This window comes from Hylobates moloch, unplaced genomic scaffold (assembly GCF_009828535.3).
Source record: "Hylobates moloch isolate HMO894 unplaced genomic scaffold, HMol_V3 SCAFFOLD_4, whole genome shotgun sequence".
NCBI lineage: Eukaryota > Metazoa > Chordata > Mammalia > Primates > Hylobatidae > Hylobates > Hylobates moloch.
This window is the reverse complement of record NW_026652279.1, coordinates 156,109,441-156,131,985: the sequence shown is the minus strand read 5'-3', so window position 1 is coordinate 156,131,985 and position 22,545 is coordinate 156,109,441. Positions and strand designations below refer to the sequence as shown.

The 22,545-nt window shown below is 43.4% G+C and overlaps 1 protein-coding gene across 3 annotated transcripts in view; it reads left to right on the top strand.

The window, feature by feature from the left end:
• ABCC4 (ATP binding cassette subfamily C member 4) overlaps nucleotides 1-22,545 on the top strand; it is a 287,148-nt gene that overhangs the window by 57,552 nt on the left and 207,051 nt on the right. For all 3 annotated transcript variants that reach the window (XM_032151108.3, XM_058438015.1, XM_032151110.2), the window contains exon 4: nucleotides 11,690-11,914. In XM_032151108.3, coding sequence (XP_032006999.1) covers nucleotides 11,690-11,914 — 225 coding nt within the window. The remainder of the gene's footprint in view (nucleotides 1-11,689; nucleotides 11,915-22,545) is intronic.

Genomic DNA, 22,545 nt, shown 5'->3' with positions numbered 1-22,545 from the left:
CTGCAGAGAGTATATAAATGGACATTCTATGAAAAATGAAAGAAAGCCAGGAGGGCCATGACCTCTGTTACCCCGAAGGGCCTCTGTCGAGATCCTGCAGAAAGACAGTGTTCTGCCTAGGCACACTGCCAGGTAGCCTGTCTGTTCTGGTCTGCGGCCTGCTAGAGGAGATGCAGAGGGTCCTGCTGGGTGACTTGTGTCCTCTGTGCTACCTTAGGGATGTCAGTGGTCCATGAAAGTAAGAGGGGTGGATGTTGCTGTTGTACAAAAGGGTGGCTTTAAATGCAGGATGGGGAGTTGTCACGGTGCATTTTGTTGGGAATGAGGTGGGGGGAGGGGGTTGGTTTGTATGTGGGGGGTTTGCTCCTGTTGAACATGCTTTTTGTTGTGGAGGGCACGGTGGGCAGTGGGAGGCAGGTGGGTGAGCTCTGTCCTACACTAGAGGAATCTGTCAGACAACAGGGGACTGGACGGTCCTGGGAGATGGATGGTCTCATTGGTGACAAAGGTGTGTTGGCCAGGGTGCCAGATGGTGAGTGCCACCTTTGAGAGGGTACCCGCCCTGGCTGCCTGCTGCTGTGGCTTTGTGGAGGACGGGGTGGACATGCAGAATAACCGGTGGACCTGACTTGAGGGTGGAAGAGGGCTAGGAGCCCCTCAGGCTGTCCCAGCCCCTCTTCAACCTGTGCCGGGGTGTCCCAGCGATGGTGTTTCCACATGGCCCCAATCGATCTCAGTTGGAAAGAAATAGAATGACAAGTTGGTGTCAATGTGGCCAGTGTGTGCAGGATTTTCTGGCCCAGTTTGGCTGTGCAACCTCAGAGAAGTTGTCTGGTAGCTATGGAGCCTCTGTAAGTGCCTAAGGCTCATGCCAGGTGTCTGGTTAGGTGTGGTGGGAATGAATGGCCTTAGATACGTTCCGAGGCAGGCCTCCCTCAGCTACTTGCATTTCTCTAGTTTCCCTTTGTTACCAGCTGCTTATGAAATTGAAAACAGGATGATTTAGAAGGAACTGAGCTTGTCATGCTCAGGGCTGTCTGTGCTGACATGGGCTGCCAGCCACTTGGGGTGGGGTCTCTAACCCACAGATGGTGACTGGACTACAATGAGATTTGGGTAAACTTTTGGGAGAAGCAGGCATAGAAGTAGAGGCTGTAGAAATGTGAATTTCTCCTGAGACTTGAGGACAGGCCCCACTCTGGTGCTGAGAGCATGGTAATCCTTACTGCTGGGGGGCATGTGGGAAGGGGCCCGGATTGAGGGGAGCTTTAATACAGGTACAGTTGGTGGAGAGCTGGTCTTTCTTTTAGCAGGGTGGTTATTGGGCAGTCATGGCAGAAAAGTAATGAGTGGAGGACCTGGCAAATATGGGGCCTCATGCTCAGTACTGCTTAGCAGCAGCAGTGCTAGTAGAAGCAGCAGCAGGATTAGTAGTGGTTGGTACTCAGTAGTAGTAAGCAGCAGCAGTACTAGTAGCAGTAGTTGCAATAATAGTGACAGTGAGTACTTGAAAAATACTATGTACCATTTTTTTTTTTTTTTTTTTCTTTCTTTTTTTTTTTTTTTTTTTTTTCTTTCTTTCTTTCTTTCTCTCTCTCTCTCTCTCTCTTTCTTTCTCTTTCTTTTCTTTCTTTCATTTTATGTTAGGTTATGTTATTTTATTTTATTTTATTTTTTGAGATAGGGTCTCACTCTGTTGCCAGGCTGGAGTGCAGTGGTGCTATCTTGGCTCACTGCAGCCTTGGCCTACTGGGCTCAAGCAATCCTCCCGAATAGCAGGGACCACAGGTGCATGCCACCATGCCTGGTTAATTTTTGTATTTTTTGTTTTACCCAGGTTGGTCTTGAACTCCTGGGCTCAAACGATCCTCCCACCTTGGCCTCTCAAAGTGCTGGGATTATGGGCAGGAATCACCATGCTCAGTCAGAAGGCATTCTTTTACTCCTACTTTTGGGAAGAGGACACTGGGTGCTATGTAGTTACATAATGTGCCCAGGGCCACACAAAGTGTAAATGACAGAGCCCAGAGTCAGTCTCAGGCGCGCTGACTTAGGGCCCAAACCATCTCCAGACTGTCGTAAAGCTGTCTTGAGAACTCTGTCTTCAGGGTATCCAGCACATGCTTCTTGAACTTGGCCTAGGGATAAGTCAGATGCTAAGAGCTCCCTGGAGCAGTGGGGCATGGCTGTGGGAAATCAGATTGGGGATTATAAATTACCCTAGGTTCCTAGGTCTCCTGGGGCTGGAAAGTCAGGTGACGTGCTAGAGAGTGGCTGGGGTGCTGGGCAGGTCAGAGCACCAAGGTACATTCAGGTCGACCATGAACCCTTTTTTTTATTTTTATTTTTTATGTTTTTGTTTGAGGTGGGGTCTCACTCTGTCACTCAGGCTGGAGTACAGTAGTGTGATCTCAGCTCACTGCAACCTCCATCTCCCTGGGCTCAAGCAATCCTCCCACCTCAGCCTCCTGAGTAGCTGTGACTATAGGCATGCACCACGCCTGGCTTATTTTTTGTATTTTTAGTAGAAATGAGGTTTTACCATGTTGTCCGGGCCGGTCTAGAACTCCTGAGCTCAAGCCATCGGCCCGCCTCACCTTCCCAAATTAATGGGATTACAGGTGTGAGCCACTGTGCCTGGCTGACCAAGAACCCTTTAGAAACCTGTCTCCCACTGAGTACCATCCTCCAAATGTGTGAGGCGTGGCAGCCCTGCTGACCCAAGTTCATCAGCATCCACGCTGTTAAGACACCATTCCCAGTTGTCTCCTCCTCGGACAGACGAGCAGGAAGCTTGTGGTCTTGCATGGTCACGACATTGACTGATGGTCTGGGCAGATGTCAAGTTCCCTGTTTTTACTTATCAAACTCTCTGGGTTTCCTGCATAGCAATGATATCTCTGCAGTTTTAGAAGCCTTTGGCCTGAATCGTGAATTGGGTTTGCAGTTTGCTTGGCAAGGATGAAGACCCCAGATCAGTCACTAGTATGGGGACAGCTCTTCTGTCCTGGTATCTGAACCCTCCCACTAGCAAGGTGGGCCCCAGGTATTAGGGCGGCAGGCTAAGGTGTTAAGATGGACCCACACAGTGCTGACGGCAGGCACCTCTCATATAAAGTGGAGCCTGGGCATTTCACAAGAGAGCACTTGTGGGTCCTGTGTTTACACCAATATCTTGGTGGTTTATGGTATAAAATTAGACAGTAGTCAGTTATTTTTTAGATGATCATGGTGACTAGCGGATGATGCTCATTTTAACTTTGTGTCTTTAACATAATAACTGGTAGGACTTTTAGTTCCAATGCAGTAAAGTTCAGGGAGCTAAAGCTCTTCCCAGTTCAACTCGAAGTAATCCTTGGATTTTTTTTTTTTTTTCCTTTTCCTTCTAGCAGTGAAAACAGCCTGAATTCTAGTATAAATACTATTGTTTTCCCAGACTTGCCTATTAACACTTGGCTGTTTTGGAGAAGTTGGAGAGAAATAATTTCTTAAGATGAAGGTAGGGAGTGTAACATCTCAAAAACATTTCAGGTGTTGTTTTGGGTTTTCAATCATTAAAGCTGTCTATTGACCAGGCATAGTGGCTTATGCCTGTAATCCCAGCATTTTGGGGTGCCAAGGGATGATTATTTGAGCCTAGGAGTTCCCAGCTTTAGTGAGCTATGATTGCACCACTGCACTCCAGCATGGGTGACAGAGCAAGACCTTGTCTCTAAAAAAGAAAATTAGGCCAGGCCCGGTGGCTCATGCCTGTAATCCCAGCACTTTGGGAGGCCAAGGCAGGTGGATCACAAGGTCAGGAGTTTGAGACCAGCCTGACCAACCTGGTAAAACCCCGTCTCTATTAAAAATATAAAAATTAGCTGGGCGTGTGGTGGTGGGTGCCTGCAATCCCAGCTACTCAGGAGGCTGAGGCAGGAGAATTGCTTGAACCTGGGAGGTGGAGGTTGCAGTGAGCTGAGATCGCGCCACTGCACTTCAGCCTGGGTGACAGAGCAAGAGTCTGTTTCAAAAAAAAAAAAAAATTATGGAGTTAGAACAAATGTTCGTTTCACAATTGATTTTATGAAGATGCTTTTCATTTTTTGGTCTTGGGTCTGTGCTGCTTGTGGATCTTCGTATTTTAGATAGTGGAAGCTCTAAACTCAACCTAGCATTTTGTAAAAAGCTTCTGTGATGACATTCAGGCCTTTTTTAATCTACTTATGCCGGAGGTTGCCAATTTTTTGTGTGTGTGAAAAATCAGACCTTGGCGATGACCTTGAGCAGTAGAATATAAATAACTCCCACAATGTTAGTGTTCTAATAATGGAATGCTAGGCACAAATGGGTTAATTCCTCTGGTTACAGAACAACTGTGCAGTGGATCCATAACTCCCTAGCCATATACTCTTAACTAAGCTGAATGCAAGCAGGGCCTTCCCTGCGTACTGATGGTGGCACCAGCAGGAAGAGGTATGGTGACACCGGTTTGCGAGGAGTCTTTGAGGTTGGAATTTCAAAGTAACACAAGTGAGATTAGGAATGATTGTCAGAGTTGAGGAATGATTATAATGCCCAGAGAAACAAGTACTAGTCTAATGGTGAACACAGTGCTCTTACAGGCAAATGCTAATCAGAACAGAACAGCCCGCGAATTTCCAGCACATCTGTCCCCTGTGTGCACCTCCATGGAGACTGCGATGGGGACTGGAGACTGAGCAAGGATCCACCCACTTTAGAGCCTGCAGGGGGGCAGAAGGAAGGAGGAGCTTGGGAATCCTCTGTGTGGGCCAAACCAGGACACAGGCAACTTCTCCATTTGTATCTATGCTGCTTGTTGGTCTTTGTATTTTAGATAGTTGAAGATTATCAAAATGTTTCTTTGAGAAATGAGATGTGTATTTTTTTTTTTTTTTCCTGAGACGGAGTCTCATTCTGTCGCCAGGCTGGAGTGCAGTGGCACAATCTCGGCTCACTGCAACCTCTGCCTCCCGGGTTCAAGTGATTCTGCTGCCTCTGCCTCCCAAGTAGCTGGGACTACAGGTGTGTGCCACCTCACCCAGCTAATTTTTTTGTATTTTTAGTAGAGATGGGGTTTCACCATGTTGGCCAGGATGGTCTCGATCTCTTGACCTTGTGATCCGCCCACCTTGGCCTCCCAGAGTGCTGGGATTACAGGTGTGAGCCATTGTGCCTGGCCAATGAGGTGGTTTTTAATAACTTCAATTCTACATTCCTTGTTCAGCTGCCTGACATGAGGGCCAAGGCCAAGCCTCATGTGGTGTTTTCTTTCTTTGGTTGTTTTGTTTTCTGAGCCAGAGGTCTTGCTCTGTCACCCAAGTTAGAGTGCAGTGGTGTGATCTTGGCTCACTGCAACCTCTGTTTCCTTAGTTCAAGCCATTCTTCTACCTCAGCCTCCCAAATAGCTGGGATTACAAGCTTACACCACCACATGTAGCTAATTTTTTTATTTTTAGTAGAGACAGGGTTTTACCATGTTGGCCAGCCTGGTCTTGAACTCCTGACCTCAAGTGATTCGTCTGCCTCGGCCTCCCAAAGTGCTGGGATCTTTCTTAGGTTTTTAAAGATCATTTCAAAAATATAAAATATAACAGGATACTAAGCCCCTCTCTACCCCTAAGCCAGCTTCAGTAACTATCAACTCATGACCACTCTTGATTTTTATGAAGCCCTGCTCACTGCCCCCTCTGAAGATGTGTGTGTGTGTGTTTTGAGATGGAGTTTTGCTCTTGCCCGGGCTGGAGTGCAGTGGCATGATCTTGGTTCACTGCAACCTCTGCTTCCTGGGTTCAAGTGATTCTCCTGCCTCAGCCTCCTGAGTAGCTGGGATTATAGGCATCTGCCACCACACCCGGGTAATTTTGTATTTTTAGTAGAGATGGGGTTTCACCATATTGGCCAGGCTGGTCTTGAACTCCTGACCTCAAGTGATCCACCTGCCTTGGCCTCCCAAAGGACTGAGATTACAGCTGTGAGCCATCATGCCCAGCCGCATGTGTACTTTTTAATTGAAGAAACCATGTTGCTTGCCCTGCACAGATTCTCAGGGTCTAGATTGGGCTCATTGGATATCCCTCCTCCCCCTCTCGTGAACCTCTGCATCCTTGCATGCTGTATCATTTAACATGTCCATCTGGTACCAGAAGTTAGTAGTTAGATTTAGAAGCTTGATGTGATTCAGGTTTTATTTTCCCCGCTCCTCCCTTTGGCAGGGGTACTTTGTAGGTGAGGGTGTGTACCACCTGCCACTTTGAGATACCTCACTTAGGTCTGGTTATGTGTGTGTGGTATTTGGAGCCATTCATGATCATTGCTTAAGATGCATTAATTTGTTAGGAGTTTGCAAAGTGGTGATATTCCAGTTCCTCATTTATTAGCTGAAATATTTGCATAAAGAGAAACTGCCATTATCAACTCTTTGATACTCTTGAGTTACAGTACACCTATAGGAAAGGCAGGAGAAATGATTAATTTTGTTACTGTTTTTAAAAACCGATTTTCAAAATAATGAGTGATTCTCCAGCATTTTCCTCTGGAGTTAATGGATTTTTTTGTTATTGCTTATTCTGTTTATTTTGATGAGTATGATTGTGAGCTCATGGAGTTAAACAGTTCTGATGTGCTGTTCATTATAGTTATTATCCCTGTGCCGCACTTTGGCTGTCTGTGGCTAGTGGGAGTCTATTGAAGTCGGGCCCTGAGTCTTTTGCATGTATACTATTAGTCTTCGCAAATTCCTCATTTTCTGGTATGACAGATGTTTTAGGCTCCCTGAACAGTTTTTGCCCCAGCTGTGGAATCAACCATTTTTCCTAGCAGCTTTAACTCCTTTTATGTTTATATTTAAAGATAAACATATCATGAATTTATGTGGGTATTTCCAAATCAGATTCAGGATGCCAGTGTTTTTACTTAATCTCTTTACTCTTACATCTGTGTCTCTTTTCTCCCTTCATCTGTTCTTTTTTCTCCCTAGCCTAATCCCAGCTCTTTTTTTTTTTTTGAGACGGAGTCTCGCTCTGTCACCCAGGCTGGAGTACAGTGGCGCAGTCTCGGCTCACTGCAAGCTCCGCCTCCCGGGTTCACGCCATTCTCCTGCCTCAGCCTCTCCGAGTCGCTGGGACTACAGGCGCCCGCCACTACGCCCGGCTAATTTTTTTGTATTTTTAGTAGAGACGGGGTTTCACCGTGGTCTCGATCTCCTGACCTCGTGATCCGCCCGCCTCGGCCTCCCAAAGTGCTGGGATTACAAGCGTGAGCCACCGCGCCCGGCATTTGATATCAACATACTTATTCATTTATTTTATCTTACAGTATCAACACTATTACCCATAATATGATTTCTGAAAATAATTAAAATTTTTTTTTCTTTGCAGTTTACATTGTCCTTAGGGTAGATAATAATGTACAGGGACTGTCTTTTCAAACTAATTTTTTTACAGTCAAATAAACTAGTTAAACTATTTTGTTTAAAGTTAAAAAAAAATTTTGATTCATCCTTTTGTTTGGTAGGTACAGTCTTTACTGAACATTGAATTTTCCCTGCTGTGCAGAATGGAAGGTCTTAGTTTCATCACTGAAATCTCAGCATCCTTTTTTCCTAAGGGATTTTCTTGGAAGCCTAACATTTGGCAGCAGCTCTGATTAAAAGCCCTTTGTGGTCTTAAAAGTTCTTCAGGGTCAGGCACAGTGGCTCACGCCTGTACTCCCAGCACTTTGGGAGGCCAAAGCAGGCAGATCACGAGGTCAGGAGTTCGAGACCAGCCTGGCCAATATGGTGAAATCCCGTCTCTACTAAAAAAATACAAAAATTAGTTGGTCGTGGTGGCACGTGCCTGTAGTCCCAGCTACTCAGGAGGCCGAGGCAGGAGAATTGCTTGAACCTGGGAGGCGGAGGTTGCAGTGAGCTAAGATTGCACCACTGCACTCCAGCCTGGGCAACAAGAGTGAAACTCTATCTCAAAAAAGCTCTTCACAGCGGGTCTCCAGCCCCTCCAGACTCAGACACAGAGATAGTGCAGGAGAGGAGAATAGTGATGTGTACAGGCATTGGTTTCTACACTCCAGAATCTTCCAGGGATGGGGAACTCAGGCCCTACCCTGATCAATTGGCTCTAAATGTGGGGGTCCTGAGCATCAGTGAGCGTGTAAGTCTCCTGGGTGATTCTAACACGCAGTCAGGACTGCACTAATTCAGAGAGGACTTCAGGTATATCTGGAGTGTTAATGGTTATTATTTCCCCAGATTCACCTTTTTTCTTCCTTATCTCTGGATCTTTCTCAACCCTACTTTTGTCCCCTGTTCCCCCATTTCTTTTTTTTTTTTTTTTCTGAGATGGAGTCTTGTGCTGTTCCCCAGGCTGGAGTGCAGTGGCGCCATCTCGGCTCACTGCAACCTCACCTCCTGGGTTCAAGTGATTCTTGTGCCTCAGCCTCCCCAGTAGCTGGGATTACAGGTGCAAGCCACCATGCCCAGCTAATTTTTGCATTTTTAGTAGAGATGGGGTTTCACCATGTTGGCCAGGCTGGTCTTGACCTCCTGACCTCAAGTGATCTGCCCACCTTGGCTTCCCAAAGTGCTGGGATTACAGGCGGGAGCCACCGCGCCTGGCTGTATTTCCCCATTTCTAAAACAAACTGCTTACTCATTTTTCCACAGCTCACTCTTTTCTGCTTGTATTTTCCACTCAAACATCTTCTTTGGTAGCTTGTTTCTATTTCCTGTGTTTTATTTCCTTCCCATGCAATCAGGTATGGTGCAGTTGGGCAAGGAATATCTGAAGTGCATGGGGGAGCAGAAGCATGGAGGCCGTGTGCCCACTGGGCCTAGACATGTAATGTGTCACTCCAAGAAAGCAAGGGATGGGGCTCAAATGTCAGGAGGCTGAGTACCAAATACTCCGTTGAGAAGTATCTGCCTTCAAGTACTCTGGGACTCCAGTAGAACCTGAAGTATGGAACATTGAAGTATCCTACTGGACTCTCAAAAACCTCCATGGTTTCACAGTTGAGGAGAATTCTTGGGAAGGAGTAAGGACTGTATTCTTAGCTTGTTTGTGGAAAGACTCTTCACCAGGTTGTAGATTGGTTGGTCTCTAAGATGGAGAATTTATGTGAGTTACTTTTGACCTTGGTACTGATATTTAGAAAGTTTAAATTTGGTTAGTTACAATTTTGATAATGAGTATTTTCCCAGTTGTTTTGTTTCTTATTAGTTGAAGGTTAAGATATGGGATGGAGAGGTCCATGGAAAATCATGGACCAAAAACCAGCATTACTCACAGGTGAGCCCGTTTGCTTGACTGGATTATTAAATGCTGTCTCTCGGCAGGGAAATCTGGACAGTTAGGTAGTCGTGACCTACCTGCCTTTTGCATTCTCTTTCGCAGGGTTTATTGCATCTGTTATTTCCTCTGGGGGCCATCCCTCTTGCCATTTGAATCATACTCACCTCAGGCTGAAATGGAGAAGTGTGTAACAGGTAACAGTGACTCCCAGGGACGGTGAGAAGTTTCAGGAACATTTAGAAAGGCAAAGAGCACTGAGTGTCTGGCTGATAGCCCAGGTGTGTCTGCTGTGGCCCTGGTTGCCCTTGGCACTCCTGAGCCAGGGCTGCCCGTGTGTACAGTTTGGTCTTCTTGCTTCTTGATGTAAACGTCCAGATTTTCATCTCAGTAAACTCTAAACAGTCCATGTTACGACCCATTGTACTGGCAGCTCTTCCATAAACTCTTAGTGCCTCTTGAATGATTGGGCATGCTGGAAATGTCTAACAGTGAGCCTCTGCATTCTTAATATCTGATCATCTTACTCATAATTCTTCAACTAAATGCTATTTTCTGATTTCTGTATCATAGGGGAAAACTTCCATGACCTCATGGAAGGCCATGCTGTTGGTGAAGTCTGTGAGTTTGTGTGTGTGTGTGTGTGTGTGTGTATGCATGCTAGGACAGGCGTGTTGGGATTTAATATCATGACCCATCTGAGGGATGGGAATGTCTTCTGTAAATATCCTGATCCAGCTAGTTGTTTGGGATGAAAATGTGTGTTAATTTTGTTTTTTATGGATTGTTCTTCCCTCACTTCAGATAGACAGAAAACAGCTATCAATAGCAAACCTGTCAGGCGTTTATTATGTCTTTGTTAAGAAGGAGAGATTGCTTAAAAGGAAAAGTTGTTTTTCAAAGTCAAGATCTTGAAAGATTTTCAAACGTTCTGCATTTTGTCTTTTGAGAAGTCAGGAGGAAATGATGTCGAGGGCCTACATGTTTACTTTTGGTGATCTGGATTTGCAATGAGTGTTTGGTTTTCTTTGATGGGGGAAATGGTCCCTTACAAGGGGTTCTAGAGGGAGGAAGTAGGTTACGGGGTGAAGTGCTCATTTGGCAGGGAGAGTAAAGGAAAGCTCCTTTGCTTACCTCAAACCGTGGCTCAAGCTGCCTTCTGCTGTTTCTTTGCCTTTAGTCTTGGAGGTTAAAATTGCATTCCCTACGTCTTGTCCACATGCCTCCCAGCTCATTGGTGTGGGATCTTAATTTTGCCTTGGGGAAAAGATGATTATTAATATTGCTTCAAAACCAGGACCTTCAAAATATGGCTGATATAGAGAGCCACTGATGACATTACTTTTGAGCTCAATTTCTGCCGTGTTTAAGTTTTGACTCCACACTACCTGAGCCAAAGTGGCAGTTCTGGGCACATCCGGGCTTGTAGGGGGCAGAAACATATTGAAGCAATGTCCTGTGGGTCCAAGAGCCTGGAATCCTCCCAAGCCTGGTTCTTTTCGCCACTCCAACTGAAGCTGGACTTGGTGGTGTTAGATCTACTGACACGTGGAGTTTGGATTGGGAAAAATTGGAGAGTTTAATTTTCTGATCTGGGTTTGTGCCAATATCTCCATTCACAAAGGCTCTTAACTGTGAAGAAGGTGGCAAGAGTGCTGGCCTCCCATACACGAGCCTTCTCAACTTTCCTGTGGGCTGGGATGTCAAGGGTACAGAGGAAGTGGGGTGAGAGCTGGGGTGTCTGTTTGTAAGCAAATTCCTTACTCCTCTTGGGCCATTTTTTTCCTTATTCACCTTAGGCCAAGACTTAATTTGGTAGTTTGCCAAGTGTGCTTTAAAGCCCTGTTTGTAATACAGAGCACCCACAGTGTACCAAGCACAATGTACTAAAACTTTATTGACTTTGAAATTAGAATTTTGATTTCAGGTTAAAACTCCTATCGGCTTGTCTTAAAGAAGAAAACAGTTCTGCTTTTCTTTTAGATTAGTGATGAATGTTGCACTTTGAAAATATAAAAGTAAAACTTGTGTTAAGAAAAAGCGAGCCTGGGTGCGGTGGCTCACATCTGTAATCCCAGCACTTTGGGAGGCTGAGGTGGGAGGATCACTTGAGGCTAGGAGTTTGGGACCAGCCTGGGCAACATAGTGAGACCCTGTCTTGACCAAAAAAAAAAAAAATTTAGCTCTACATGATGGTGTGCAATTGTAGTCCCAGCTACTTGGGAGGCTGAGGTGTGAGGATTGCTTGAGTTAGGGAGTTCGAGGCTGCTGTGAGCTGGGATTGTGCCACTATACTCCAGCATGGGTGGCAGAGCGAGTAATATCTGAAAAAAGAAAAAGTAAAAAGAAAAAATGGTGTGGTCTGTATGTCTAATTAAAGGCTTTTCTTTTTCTTCTTTTAGGAAAGTGCCAAAGTAATCCAGCCCATATTTTTGGGAAAAATTATTAATTATTTTGAAAATTATGATCCCATGGATTCTGTGGCTTTGAACACAGCGTACGCCTATGCCACGGTGCTGACTTTTTGCACGCTCATTTTGGCTATACTGCATCACTTATATTTTTATCACGTTCAATGTGCTGGGATGAGGTTACGAGTAGCCATGTGCCATATGATTTATCGGAAGGTAAGTGACATTCAGCATTAAACATGTACCTCATCTGAAGCATCAGAAGCATTCTGAGGAAGTTTTATGTAAATTAAATATTGCATAAATAGCCACTGCACTCCAGCCTGGGTGACAGAGCAAGACCCTGTCTCTAAAAAAAGAAAAACGAAGAAAACTTCTGTAAATAGAATCATTTACACCCTACTAGAGAAGCTTGCTATTTGCATCAGGCCAATGTTTTTTTTCTTTATGCAAAATTTTCCAGTGTATAATGAAAGTTTTCTCCTGCTGTCAGGGCATGGCTGCCTTTGATAACAGGCTGTTGCAGAATACTAAATTTATAATGAAATCTAATTAAAAATATCAAATTGGTTTTCAGTGTTTCTTTGCCTCAATCTCATAGTTGTATTTATGGAAATTTTTGTTGTTGTTCATTAAAACCTTCACTTACATCACAGTTGTATTCAGAAGTGAGCTTCAGTGAAATTGGATCTATGAAATTAAATCTAGGAGAAAAGAGTATATTTGAGAAAGGGAATTCTTATATTTTTAAAATGAACTATTTAGTCATATTCCATATAATTTTCTTAACTGAAGAAAAACGTAAATGGAATCCACGTCAGATACAGGCTTTCTTTATATTCTAAATCTAGTTGTGGTTGTTTTTAATGGTATTTAAGAAAATAGTTGGATGTTTGGGATAACGCTTTGAATTTTTGATCGTTTTTCACAATTTTGGAGAGAACTTACAGTGTTTCTATTTTATGTTGGTTTTCATTCAAAGTAAGTTTTTACATTAAACGGTTGTCCCTTGGTATTCGTGGGGGATTGGTTACAGGACCTCTTGAGGATACAAAAAATCAGAGGATTCTTAAGTCCTTGATATAAGGTGGCATAGTATTTGCATATAACTTATTCACACCCTCCCATATATGGCATTTTATTTATTTATTTATTTTAAATAATTTCATCTTTTATTTTAGATTCAGGGGTAGGGGTGCAAGTTTTTTCCATGCGTGTATTGTGTGATGCTGAGGTTTGGGGTATGGACGATCCCATCCCCCAGGCTGTGAGTGTGGTACCCGATAGGTAGTTTTTCAGCCCTTGCCGCATTCCCTCTCTCCCCAGTCTAGTAGTCTTCAGTGTCTTTGTTCTCATCTTTATGTCCGTCTGTGCCCAATGATTACCTCCCACTTATAAGTGAGAACATCTGGTATTTGGTTTTCTGTTCTGGTGTTAATTCGCTTAGGATAATGGTCTCCAGCTGCATCCACATGGCTGCAAAGGACATAATTTTTTTTTTTTTTTTTTTTTTTATGGGTGCACTCCCATGTACTTTAAATCATTTTGGTTTACTTATAATACCTAATACAATGTAAACATACATTATGTAATGTATAATATGCAATGTGCATTGTGTACAGTTATATAATGTACATTGTAAATTGTACATTATATAATTGTACATTGTATAATGTATAATGTAAATATACATTGTATTAGGTACTATAAACAAATAACTGTTTAGGGAATAGTGACAAGAAAAAAATCTGTGCAAAATCTGTGCATGTTCAGTACAGACACACTCACCTATTTTGTTTCCCCCAGATATTTTCAACCCCAGGTTGGTTGAGTCCAGGGATGCAGAACCCATGCATAGGAAAGGCTGACCGTATTTTCTTTCCCATCAGGGCAGTAATAATGATAATACCTGATTTGATATTTTCTTATTTTATTTGTGCTTTTGTATTAAGATATGCCATAAATTACACCATAGTTTGCTGTGGTCTTAACTGTTACAGAAGGAGTAGGATTTCTGGTTGCTTTACAAAGAAGTTGCCATAGAGATGCTAGTGTCGAGAGCTAAAGAACTTGTCATTAAATCCATCCTGGATATCTCTTTGTCTTGGGCCGTTTTTTTAAGCCATTTAAATGTTCTTTCTTTCTTTTTTTTTTTTTTTTGAGATGAAGTCTTGCTCTGTCGCCCAGGCTGGAGTGTAGTGATGCAACCTCTGCTCACTGCAACCTCCACCTCCTGGGTTCAAGCAATTCTTCTGCCTCAGCCTGCCGAGTAGCTGGGATTACGGACATGTGCCACCACACCCAGCTATTTTTGTATTTTTAGTAGAGACGTGGTTTCACCATGTTGGCCGGGCTGGTCTTGAACTCCTGACCTTGTGATCTGCCCGTCTCAGCCTCCCAAAGTGCTGGGATTACAGGTGTGAGCCACTGCACCCAGCCCATTTAAATTTAAAGTATTCTTCTTTGACCTCGTTGTCACTTATCCAGAGCTTCCGTAAGGTGTGTCCTCCCCAAGTCTTCCTTTGACATGGGGAATCAATCTTGTAATTCTGTGAATCCTGGAGGCCTTGTGTCTTAGTGTCTATGGTACAGTAGAACAGGTGTGCCCGGATTCCTCATGTGTGACATGAAAATGATAACAAGGCTTGTACACACTAGTCAAGGGGTCTCATCACCTCCACCACCACCATCATCAACAGCGTCATCATCATCTGTATTATTCTCCTGTACTCTCTTCCACCATTTAGGAGAAGAATACTCAGGTTTTCCTATAAACTAGCTAGATTTTTGTCTTTCAGGATCATACTTCTAATAAATTCATAAAAATTTTCACTAACACTCCACTTGGCAAACTTTAAAAACACCCTACATGAAGTCTGGTTTGAGGTAGTGGCTCAGTAAAACACAGCTCTTTGTACAAGTGAGATATTGTTCACCTGTTTTTCTTCCTCTTTTCCACTAACGCTTTGGAAAATAGCCTTTGGGAAATCTGATCTAACTCGGCAAATTTGCTTACCTGCATGTAAACATCTCCCAAAGGTATTAATTTGCCAGCTTGATTATCTTAGAAGTATTGTCTCTTTACGAAGTCAAAATTGCTTGGGTTAAACCATAAGACTTAACCTGAAATCCCAGAAATGTGGGAAAGATGAATATCCTCATGTCCTGCCTTGTATGTGGAAACATGCCCAGGTGAAGAAATAAGACACTTCCTCCTCACACGTGGGCTGCTTCCTTGGGGCAGAGGCTGACTCTGCAGCAGGGCTCTGAAAGGTCCCTCTGCGACGCTAGCAGTTTCCACTGAGGCCCCCACATCCTAATTCCCGGTCTGGCAGAAATCAGGTTGGGTATTGCAAATGGAATGACTGCCCAGCCCATCGTCGTCATTTGGTATTGAATGATCTTGCGGGATGTCTGAAAATGACTTGTCATTTATTTACTTTTTCACAGCTTTGGTAAAATTACTTTAGGCTTTTCATCATTAATTTTTCTCACTGTAGTAAAATATGCATAACATAAAATTTACCATTTTAACTCTTTTTAAGTGTACAGTAGTTCATTTGCATTAAGTACATTCACATCATTGTGCCTCCCAACCCCACCATCCATCGACAGAGTTGTTCATCTTGCCAGGTGGAAACTGTACCCATTGGGCACTGATTCTCCACTCTCCCTTCTCCACAGTTATCACCCTTCTGCTTTCCAGCTCTATGAATTTGATGACTCTAGGTATTTCATAGAAGTAGAATCATATAGTATTTGTTATTTTGTGTCTGGCTCACTTCATGTAGCATAAGGTCTTCAGGGATTATCTATGCTGTATTGTATGCCAGAATTTAATTCCTTTGAAAGAGTGAATAATATTCCACTATTTGGATATGCCACATTTTGTTTATCCATTCATCTGCCACTGGACATTTGGGTTATTTCTGCCTTTTAGCTATTGTGAACAATGCTGCTATGAACACGAATGTACAATCATCTCTTTGAGTCCTTGCATTTAGTTTTCATTTATTTTTATTTTTGAGACGGAGTCTTGCTCTGTCACCCAGTCAGGAGTGCAGTGGCGTGATCTTGGCTCACTACAACCTCTGCCTCCTGGGTTCAAGCGATTCTCCTGCCTCAGCCTCCTGAGTAGCTGGGACTACAGGCACCTGCCACCACGCCAGGCTAATTTTTGTATTTTTAATAGAGACAGGGTTTCACCATGTTGGCCAGACTGATCTCAAACTACTGACCTCACGATCTGCTCACCTGAGCCTCCCAAAGTGCTGGGATTACAGGCGTGAGCCACCGTACCCGACCGAGTCCTTGCTTTTAATACTTTTGAATATATATTTATTTAGAGGTGGAGTTCCTGGGTTATGTGGTAACTCTGTGTTTAATTTTTTGAGGAACCATCATACTGTTTTTCACAGTGGCCACACCGTTTTACATTCCCACTTATTCTTTAATAATTTGTCTGTTTAACTTGAGAACTAAATGAGATGTTTTTATGAATCATGACTAGCTTTAATTTGAATTGATGGCTCCAAGGGTGGTCTGTTGAAATGGTTCATGGTGGTTTGTTCAGGTTCCTTGGAACTCTGTGTTATTTCTTATAACTTTTACCAAATAAAAAGACTGTGCAGCACGGGCTGTATTTTAAGCGAGGTCAACAGATTGGCATTAAGAATACGGGCTCCTCATGGCAATAGTGTGCTGAACATTGTACTTGCTCATGTTAGAATATCGTCAGTCACAAGTCATATTCCCAGCATGGGTTCGTATAACCTCTGCAGTGGGGACAGTGCCTTATCTCCTGTTTTTACTTTTTAGCCATCTGGGACACAGAAGCAGGGGATGTATCCATCTTCAAGTCTCAAGGGGTTACTTCTATAGTTTAGAGCACATGAGTTGGGGATTTGGGGCCATGTTGGGGGAAGACGGTCCCTTTAGTCAAACTGAGCCTGGGCCGGGCGCGGTGGCTCACGCTTGTAATCCCAGCACTTTGGGAGGCTGAGGCGGGCGGATCACGAGGTCAGGAGATCCAGACCACGGTGAAACCCCGTCTCTACTAAAAAAAAATACAAAAAATTAGCCGGGCGTGGTGGCGGGGCGCCTGTAGTCCCAGCTACTTGGAGAGGCTGAGGCAGGAGAATGGCGTGAACCCGGGAGGCGGAGCTTGCAGTGAGCCGAGATTGCGCCACTGCACTCCAGCCTGGGCGACAGAGCGAGACTCGGTCTTAAAAAAAAAACAAAAACAAAAAACAAAAAACTGAGCTTGGATTAAGGATAGCTGAAGATCTCTAGCCCCAGCCACCAGTGAGACTGGATCTCCCATTTGCCCATGCCTACCTTGGTTTAGGGCCAGGTTAGATCTGAGCCTGAATGCTAAACGTCTGAATGCTAGACCTACGATGGAATGGAGGACAGTTTCATTAATCAGGATAGGCTTGTCATCCCAGCTTTTGTATTATCAAATACATTAGGCATGGAGACTTTTCCTTAAGATCTGTGGCCTAATTAGCTCAATATTTCCTGGCTTTGTATCTAATTTGAAGAACCGTGGTGGTTCCTGCAGTGGGTTGGCTTCTGAGTTGTGGATTTTGATGTTGGGTTGGCTTGTCCTGAATGCCAGGTAAAGCCACAAGCAGTAGCTGAGCCTGCTTGCTGGTGCTCCTCTCTGCTGTTTGCAGACTTCTTTGCAGAATTGAGAAACTCTGGGGAAACTTTTTATTTTGGATAAAACTGCTCGTCTTCACTTTCCTTAGAGTTACTCTGAAGGATAGTTTGAGGTAAAGTATCTGTCTGTCCTTCATCTTCCACCTTCTAAGGTGTATTGAGTCCCTGCAGACTTTCTAGTTTTCCTTTATCATTTATTACAGATCTGCCCGAGAAGAATATATGGAATATATGTATGTAGTGTATCTCAAAGGGGTGCTGTCTATAGATTTCTGTGTTGAGAAATATTTGTAGTTACCCTAAGTGTATTGTTTAACCATTTAAGTGATACTGTGTGGTTCTCTTTTTAGAATTCTGTAACTTGGGGGGAAATGCATATTCCCTGTATGCAGGGACTACGGATACTCCAGGAATACATGTATGTATTCTCTTAGATACTCCATCCAGAGTTCATATTATCAGGTACTCTTCATCTTTCCGGGGGAAGAATTCCTGTTTCTTTTAATCTTTTCATTTGAGAACCCTCTCCTCTTGACCATTTCCTTTTTTTTTTTTTTTTTAAAGAGACAGGGTCTCCCTATGTTGCCCAGGCTGGTCTCGAACTCCTGGGCTCAAGGGATCCTCCTGCCTTGGCCTCCCAAAGTACCAGGATTACAGGTGTGAGCCACCACGCCTGGCTTTTTTTTTTTTTTTTTTTTCAAGACGGAGTCTTGCTCTGTCGCCCAGGCTAGAAGGCAGTGGCATGATCTTAGCTCACTGCAACCTCTGCCTCCTGGGATCAAGTGATTCCCATGCCTCAGCTTCCCAAGTAGCTGAGATTGCAGGCATGGTGATGTATTTTTGTATTTTTAGTAGAGACGGAGTTTCACCATGTTGGCCAGGCTGGTCGCGAACTCCAAACCTCAGGTAATGCGCCTACGTTGACCTCTCAAAGTGCTGGGATTACAGGTGTGAGCCACTGTGCCCGGCCTTGATCTTTTCCTTCTCTTTTCCTGGCCTTGCTGCAGGGCAGGTATATTTTTAGGTCAGTGGTCAGAGCAGCAGACAGCCTCCTCTACCACAGACTGAGTAGGAAGTGGAAGGCGCCCTCCCATGATGCACAGAGAGGCTGGGCTTGTGCACCTTTCCCAAGTCATGTCTGCCGCCCTATGCAATAAGTAGAACCTGAAGTAAAAAAATAAATGCACCATCATGTGCTGATGGTGAGAAGGTTGCAGCCACCTGTAGCCCTCCAGCTGCATCCCAGTCTTCCTGCCCCTTCTCCCTCTGGGTTTTCTTAGTGGATGTGGAAAGACAATTGTTAGAAAATTTTGTCAGCATCTGAGCCGTACAATGTTGTGGTCATAGTTTTAAGGCAGAACTTTTGTTTTTATTTAAAGCTAATTTTATTTCACTGTAGACTCTATATTGCTTTATATTTAGACTGAATAGTATGAAATTACAGATATTCAGGGCTGGGTGCAGTGGCTCACACCTGTAATCCCAACACTTTGGGAGGCTGAGGTGGGTGGATCACTTGAGGCCAGGAGTTCGAGACCAGCCTGACCAACATGGTGAAACCCCATCTCTAATAAAAATACAAAAATTAGCCTGGCATGGTGGTGCATGCCTGTGATCCCATCTACTCGGGAGGCTGAGGCACAAGAATTGCTTGAACCCAGGAGGCGGAGGTTGCAGTGAGCTGAGATCCCTGCCACTGCATTCCAGTGTGGGTGACAGAGCAGGACTCTTCTTTAAAAAAAAGAAATTACATATATTCAGCTCCTTTGGGCCTTTTTACAAAACTAGCAATTTTATATGGTTCAAACTAATCTTTTGTCTATTAGTCTGTAGATCGGTTTCCTTTCTGAAGATTCGTAGAGAGCCTCTTGACAGTGTTGTCAAAGTGAAACTGTGTGGTGTGTGTCGAAGTTATCTCCCTGGACACATGTGATGCTTTGGTTGTACTTCCTCTTCTTATGTTATTTTCTAAGTTTCTGACAAGATTAGAATGACCCAGTAGTGCTTCTTACATTGTCTATAATATGTTAAAATTTTTGTTTCAAAAACTCCCTCCCCCACCCCAGTTTTTGGTTTTACTTCTGATGTGAACTTGAATTGGACCTGGGCATTTTATGAGACATTAATCTCATCAAGTGACAATTTGTCCATCTTCTAGTTTGCTAGGGAATAGCTTAAGAGGAGCCAAGTTAACTTTCCATAGCTTGGAGTTTGAGCTAAGAAAGCAAGTTAAGGAGGGAGGACTTGTTTTGTTTGAATTTTTCCAAGAGGAAATTTCTGCTGCTGGAGATGTAGGAGTGTCAGATGCGTCCCATCATCTGATAATTGTATTTGCTTCACTGGAGTGTGGGTGCATACTGGAAGAAAATGCTTTAGCTCAGTGGTTCCTCATACTGCTCTCTGTTGTATTCATGAGGGGAAATCTTTAAAATAACACTTGTGTCTGGACTCTTCCCCTAAACATTCTGATTTAATTGCTATAGGGCAATTTTAAAAGCTCCTATGTGATACTAATAGGCCTCAAATATGCGTTCAGCTTAATTTTATGCTTTATAACTAAGACCTTCCACTTCACAGAGATAGCATATTGCGGGTTTAATCCCCTTCATCAGTGAGTAACTCCTTCGGACTTGTAGGTATAAACCTCAAGCATGGTAGCTGTCCGTCAGCCCGAGTGTCCTACCATCTGGTCTGGGAATCTTATATGCAGGAGAGCCCAGGTGTTGAGTCAGGTGTCCAGGCACTTTGTAGAAGACTCCATGAAGTTTTCTAGTGGCAGATTGGCAAGGGTAGAGATTGAGTGTGGACTCTGAGAGCAATCATGGACTCAGAGCAGTCAGACCTGAGTTCACATCTCAGTGTTGTCATTTTCTAAGCTGTAAAATCTCAAGAGAAGTGCATTCACTTCTCAGGGCCAGTTTCCTGATAACTTGTTGAAGACTACTCTTTTTTTTTTTTTTTTTTTTTTTTTCTTCGGGGGGGCGTGCGTCGTCGCCCACGCTGGAGTGCAATGGCGCAATCTCGGCTCACTGCAAGCTCTGCCTCCCGGGTTCACGCCATTCTCCTGCCTCAGCCTCTCCGAGTAGCTGGGACTACAGGCGCCCGCCACCACGCCCGGCTAATTTTTTTTTTTATTTTTGGTAGAGACAGGGTTTCACTGTGGTCTCGATCTCCTGACCTCGTGATCCGCCCGCCTCGGCCTCCCAAAGTGCTGGGATTACAAGCGTGAGCCACCGCGCCCGGCCCGAAGACTACTCTTTCCCCATTGAATTAAGTTGGAGAAAATGTTGTAGATTAAATGGCCATTTATGTGTTAATCTGCTTCTGGATCCTCTATTCTGTTTTGTTGATCTATATTTTCCTTTTGTTTTACTTTAATAGTCAGGTGGATATAATCTATTCTTTCTTCATAGCAAATTATCTTAATTACTATAGCTTTATAAATCAAATAGTAAAAGTTACCCAACCTGTTTTTCTTTTATGATTGTTTTGATTATTTTAAGTCTCTTGCATTTTCATATTGACTTTAGAATCAGCTTTTCAAGTTTTGCAGGGAACTGTTGGATTATGCATCTTGAATTCTAAGACCATGTCTTAGAATTCAAGAGCACTATCCAGAGAAGTAATTCTCAAACAGGGCAGTTCTATCCACCTGACTATTAATGTTAAGAGTGGGCATCTTAACATTATTTAGATTTCCAGTGTAAGAAAATAGTGTATTTACCTATTCCTCAGTTATCTAGATCTTTATAAATTTTTCTTTTCTTTTTTTTTAAGTAGAGATGGAGTCTCACTATGTTACCTGGGATGATCTTGAACTCCTGAGCTCAATTGATTCTCCTGTTTCAGCCTGCCAAAGTGTTGGGATTACAGGCGTGAGCCACTCACGCCAAGCCCTAGATCTTTAACTCTCCTTGTAATTATTAGGATAGAGGTCTTAAAGATCATTTGTTATATTTTTATTCCTTAGCATTTAAAAAAGAATACCGTAATTCAAAGTAGCATTTGTGCTGTTATAAATAGTATTTTATTTATTTATTTTATTTATTTTTTGAGACAGACTCTCGCTCTGTTGCCCAAGCTGGAGTGCAGTGGTGCAATCTTGGCTCACTGCAACCTCCGCCTCCCGGGTTCAAGCAATTATCCTGCCTCAGCCTCCTGAGTAGCTGGGATTACAGGTGCATGCCACCGCACTCGACTAATTTTTGTATTTTTAGTAGAGACAGGATTTTACCATGTGGGCCAGGCTGGTCTTGAACTCCTGACCTCAGGTGATCCACCTACCTTGGCCTCCCAAAGTGCTGGGATTACAGGAGTGAGCCACTGTGCCTGGCCATAAATCGTGTTTTAAATTTTCACTTACCATTTGTTGTTAGTATATAGAAATTCAATTGATTTTTGTATTTTTGCTTTGTTTCCTGAAACCTTGCTAAAGTGCATTAAGTTGCAGTAATTTTTGGCTGATTCCTTAGGATAGCTATTTAGATAATCATGCCTTTGGATAGAAACAAATATACTGTGTGTGTGTGTGTGTGTGTGTGTGTGTGTGTGTGTGTGTGTGTGAGAGACAGAGAGAGACAGACAGACAGACAGACAGTGGGTGAGAGGGAGAGAAGTTAAAATCTCCGGTTATGAGAGTTAGTCTCTTTTTCTCTTTAGTCATGAACTTTTTGCATCCTGACTTACTGGATTCACTTGTATTTAAAGTTTCTTACTGGATTCATTTGTGCTTAAGGTTTATTTGTATTTAATATCCCCTCATCTTCACCACCATACAATATTTATGCTTTAATTATTCAGTTGTCTTTCCACAATTTAAAAGAAGAAAAAAATAGTTTTTAAATTACCCACTGAATTACTATTTCTGGTGCTCTTCATTCCTTCCCTTAGCTCCAGGTTTCCATTTGATATAATTTTTTTTCAGCATGTAAAACATCTATTAGCGTTTCTTTATTTTCTTTTTTTTTGAGACAGAGTCACACTCTGTCACCCAGACTGGAGTGCAGTGGCGCAATCTTGGCTCACTGCAACCTCCGCCTCCCGGGTTCAAGTGATTCTCCTGTCTCAGCCTCCTGAGTAGCTGGGATTATAGGCGTATGACACCACACCTGGCTAAATTTTGTATTTTTAGTAGAGATGGGGTTTTGCTATGTTACCCAGGCTGGTCTTGAACTCCTGACCTC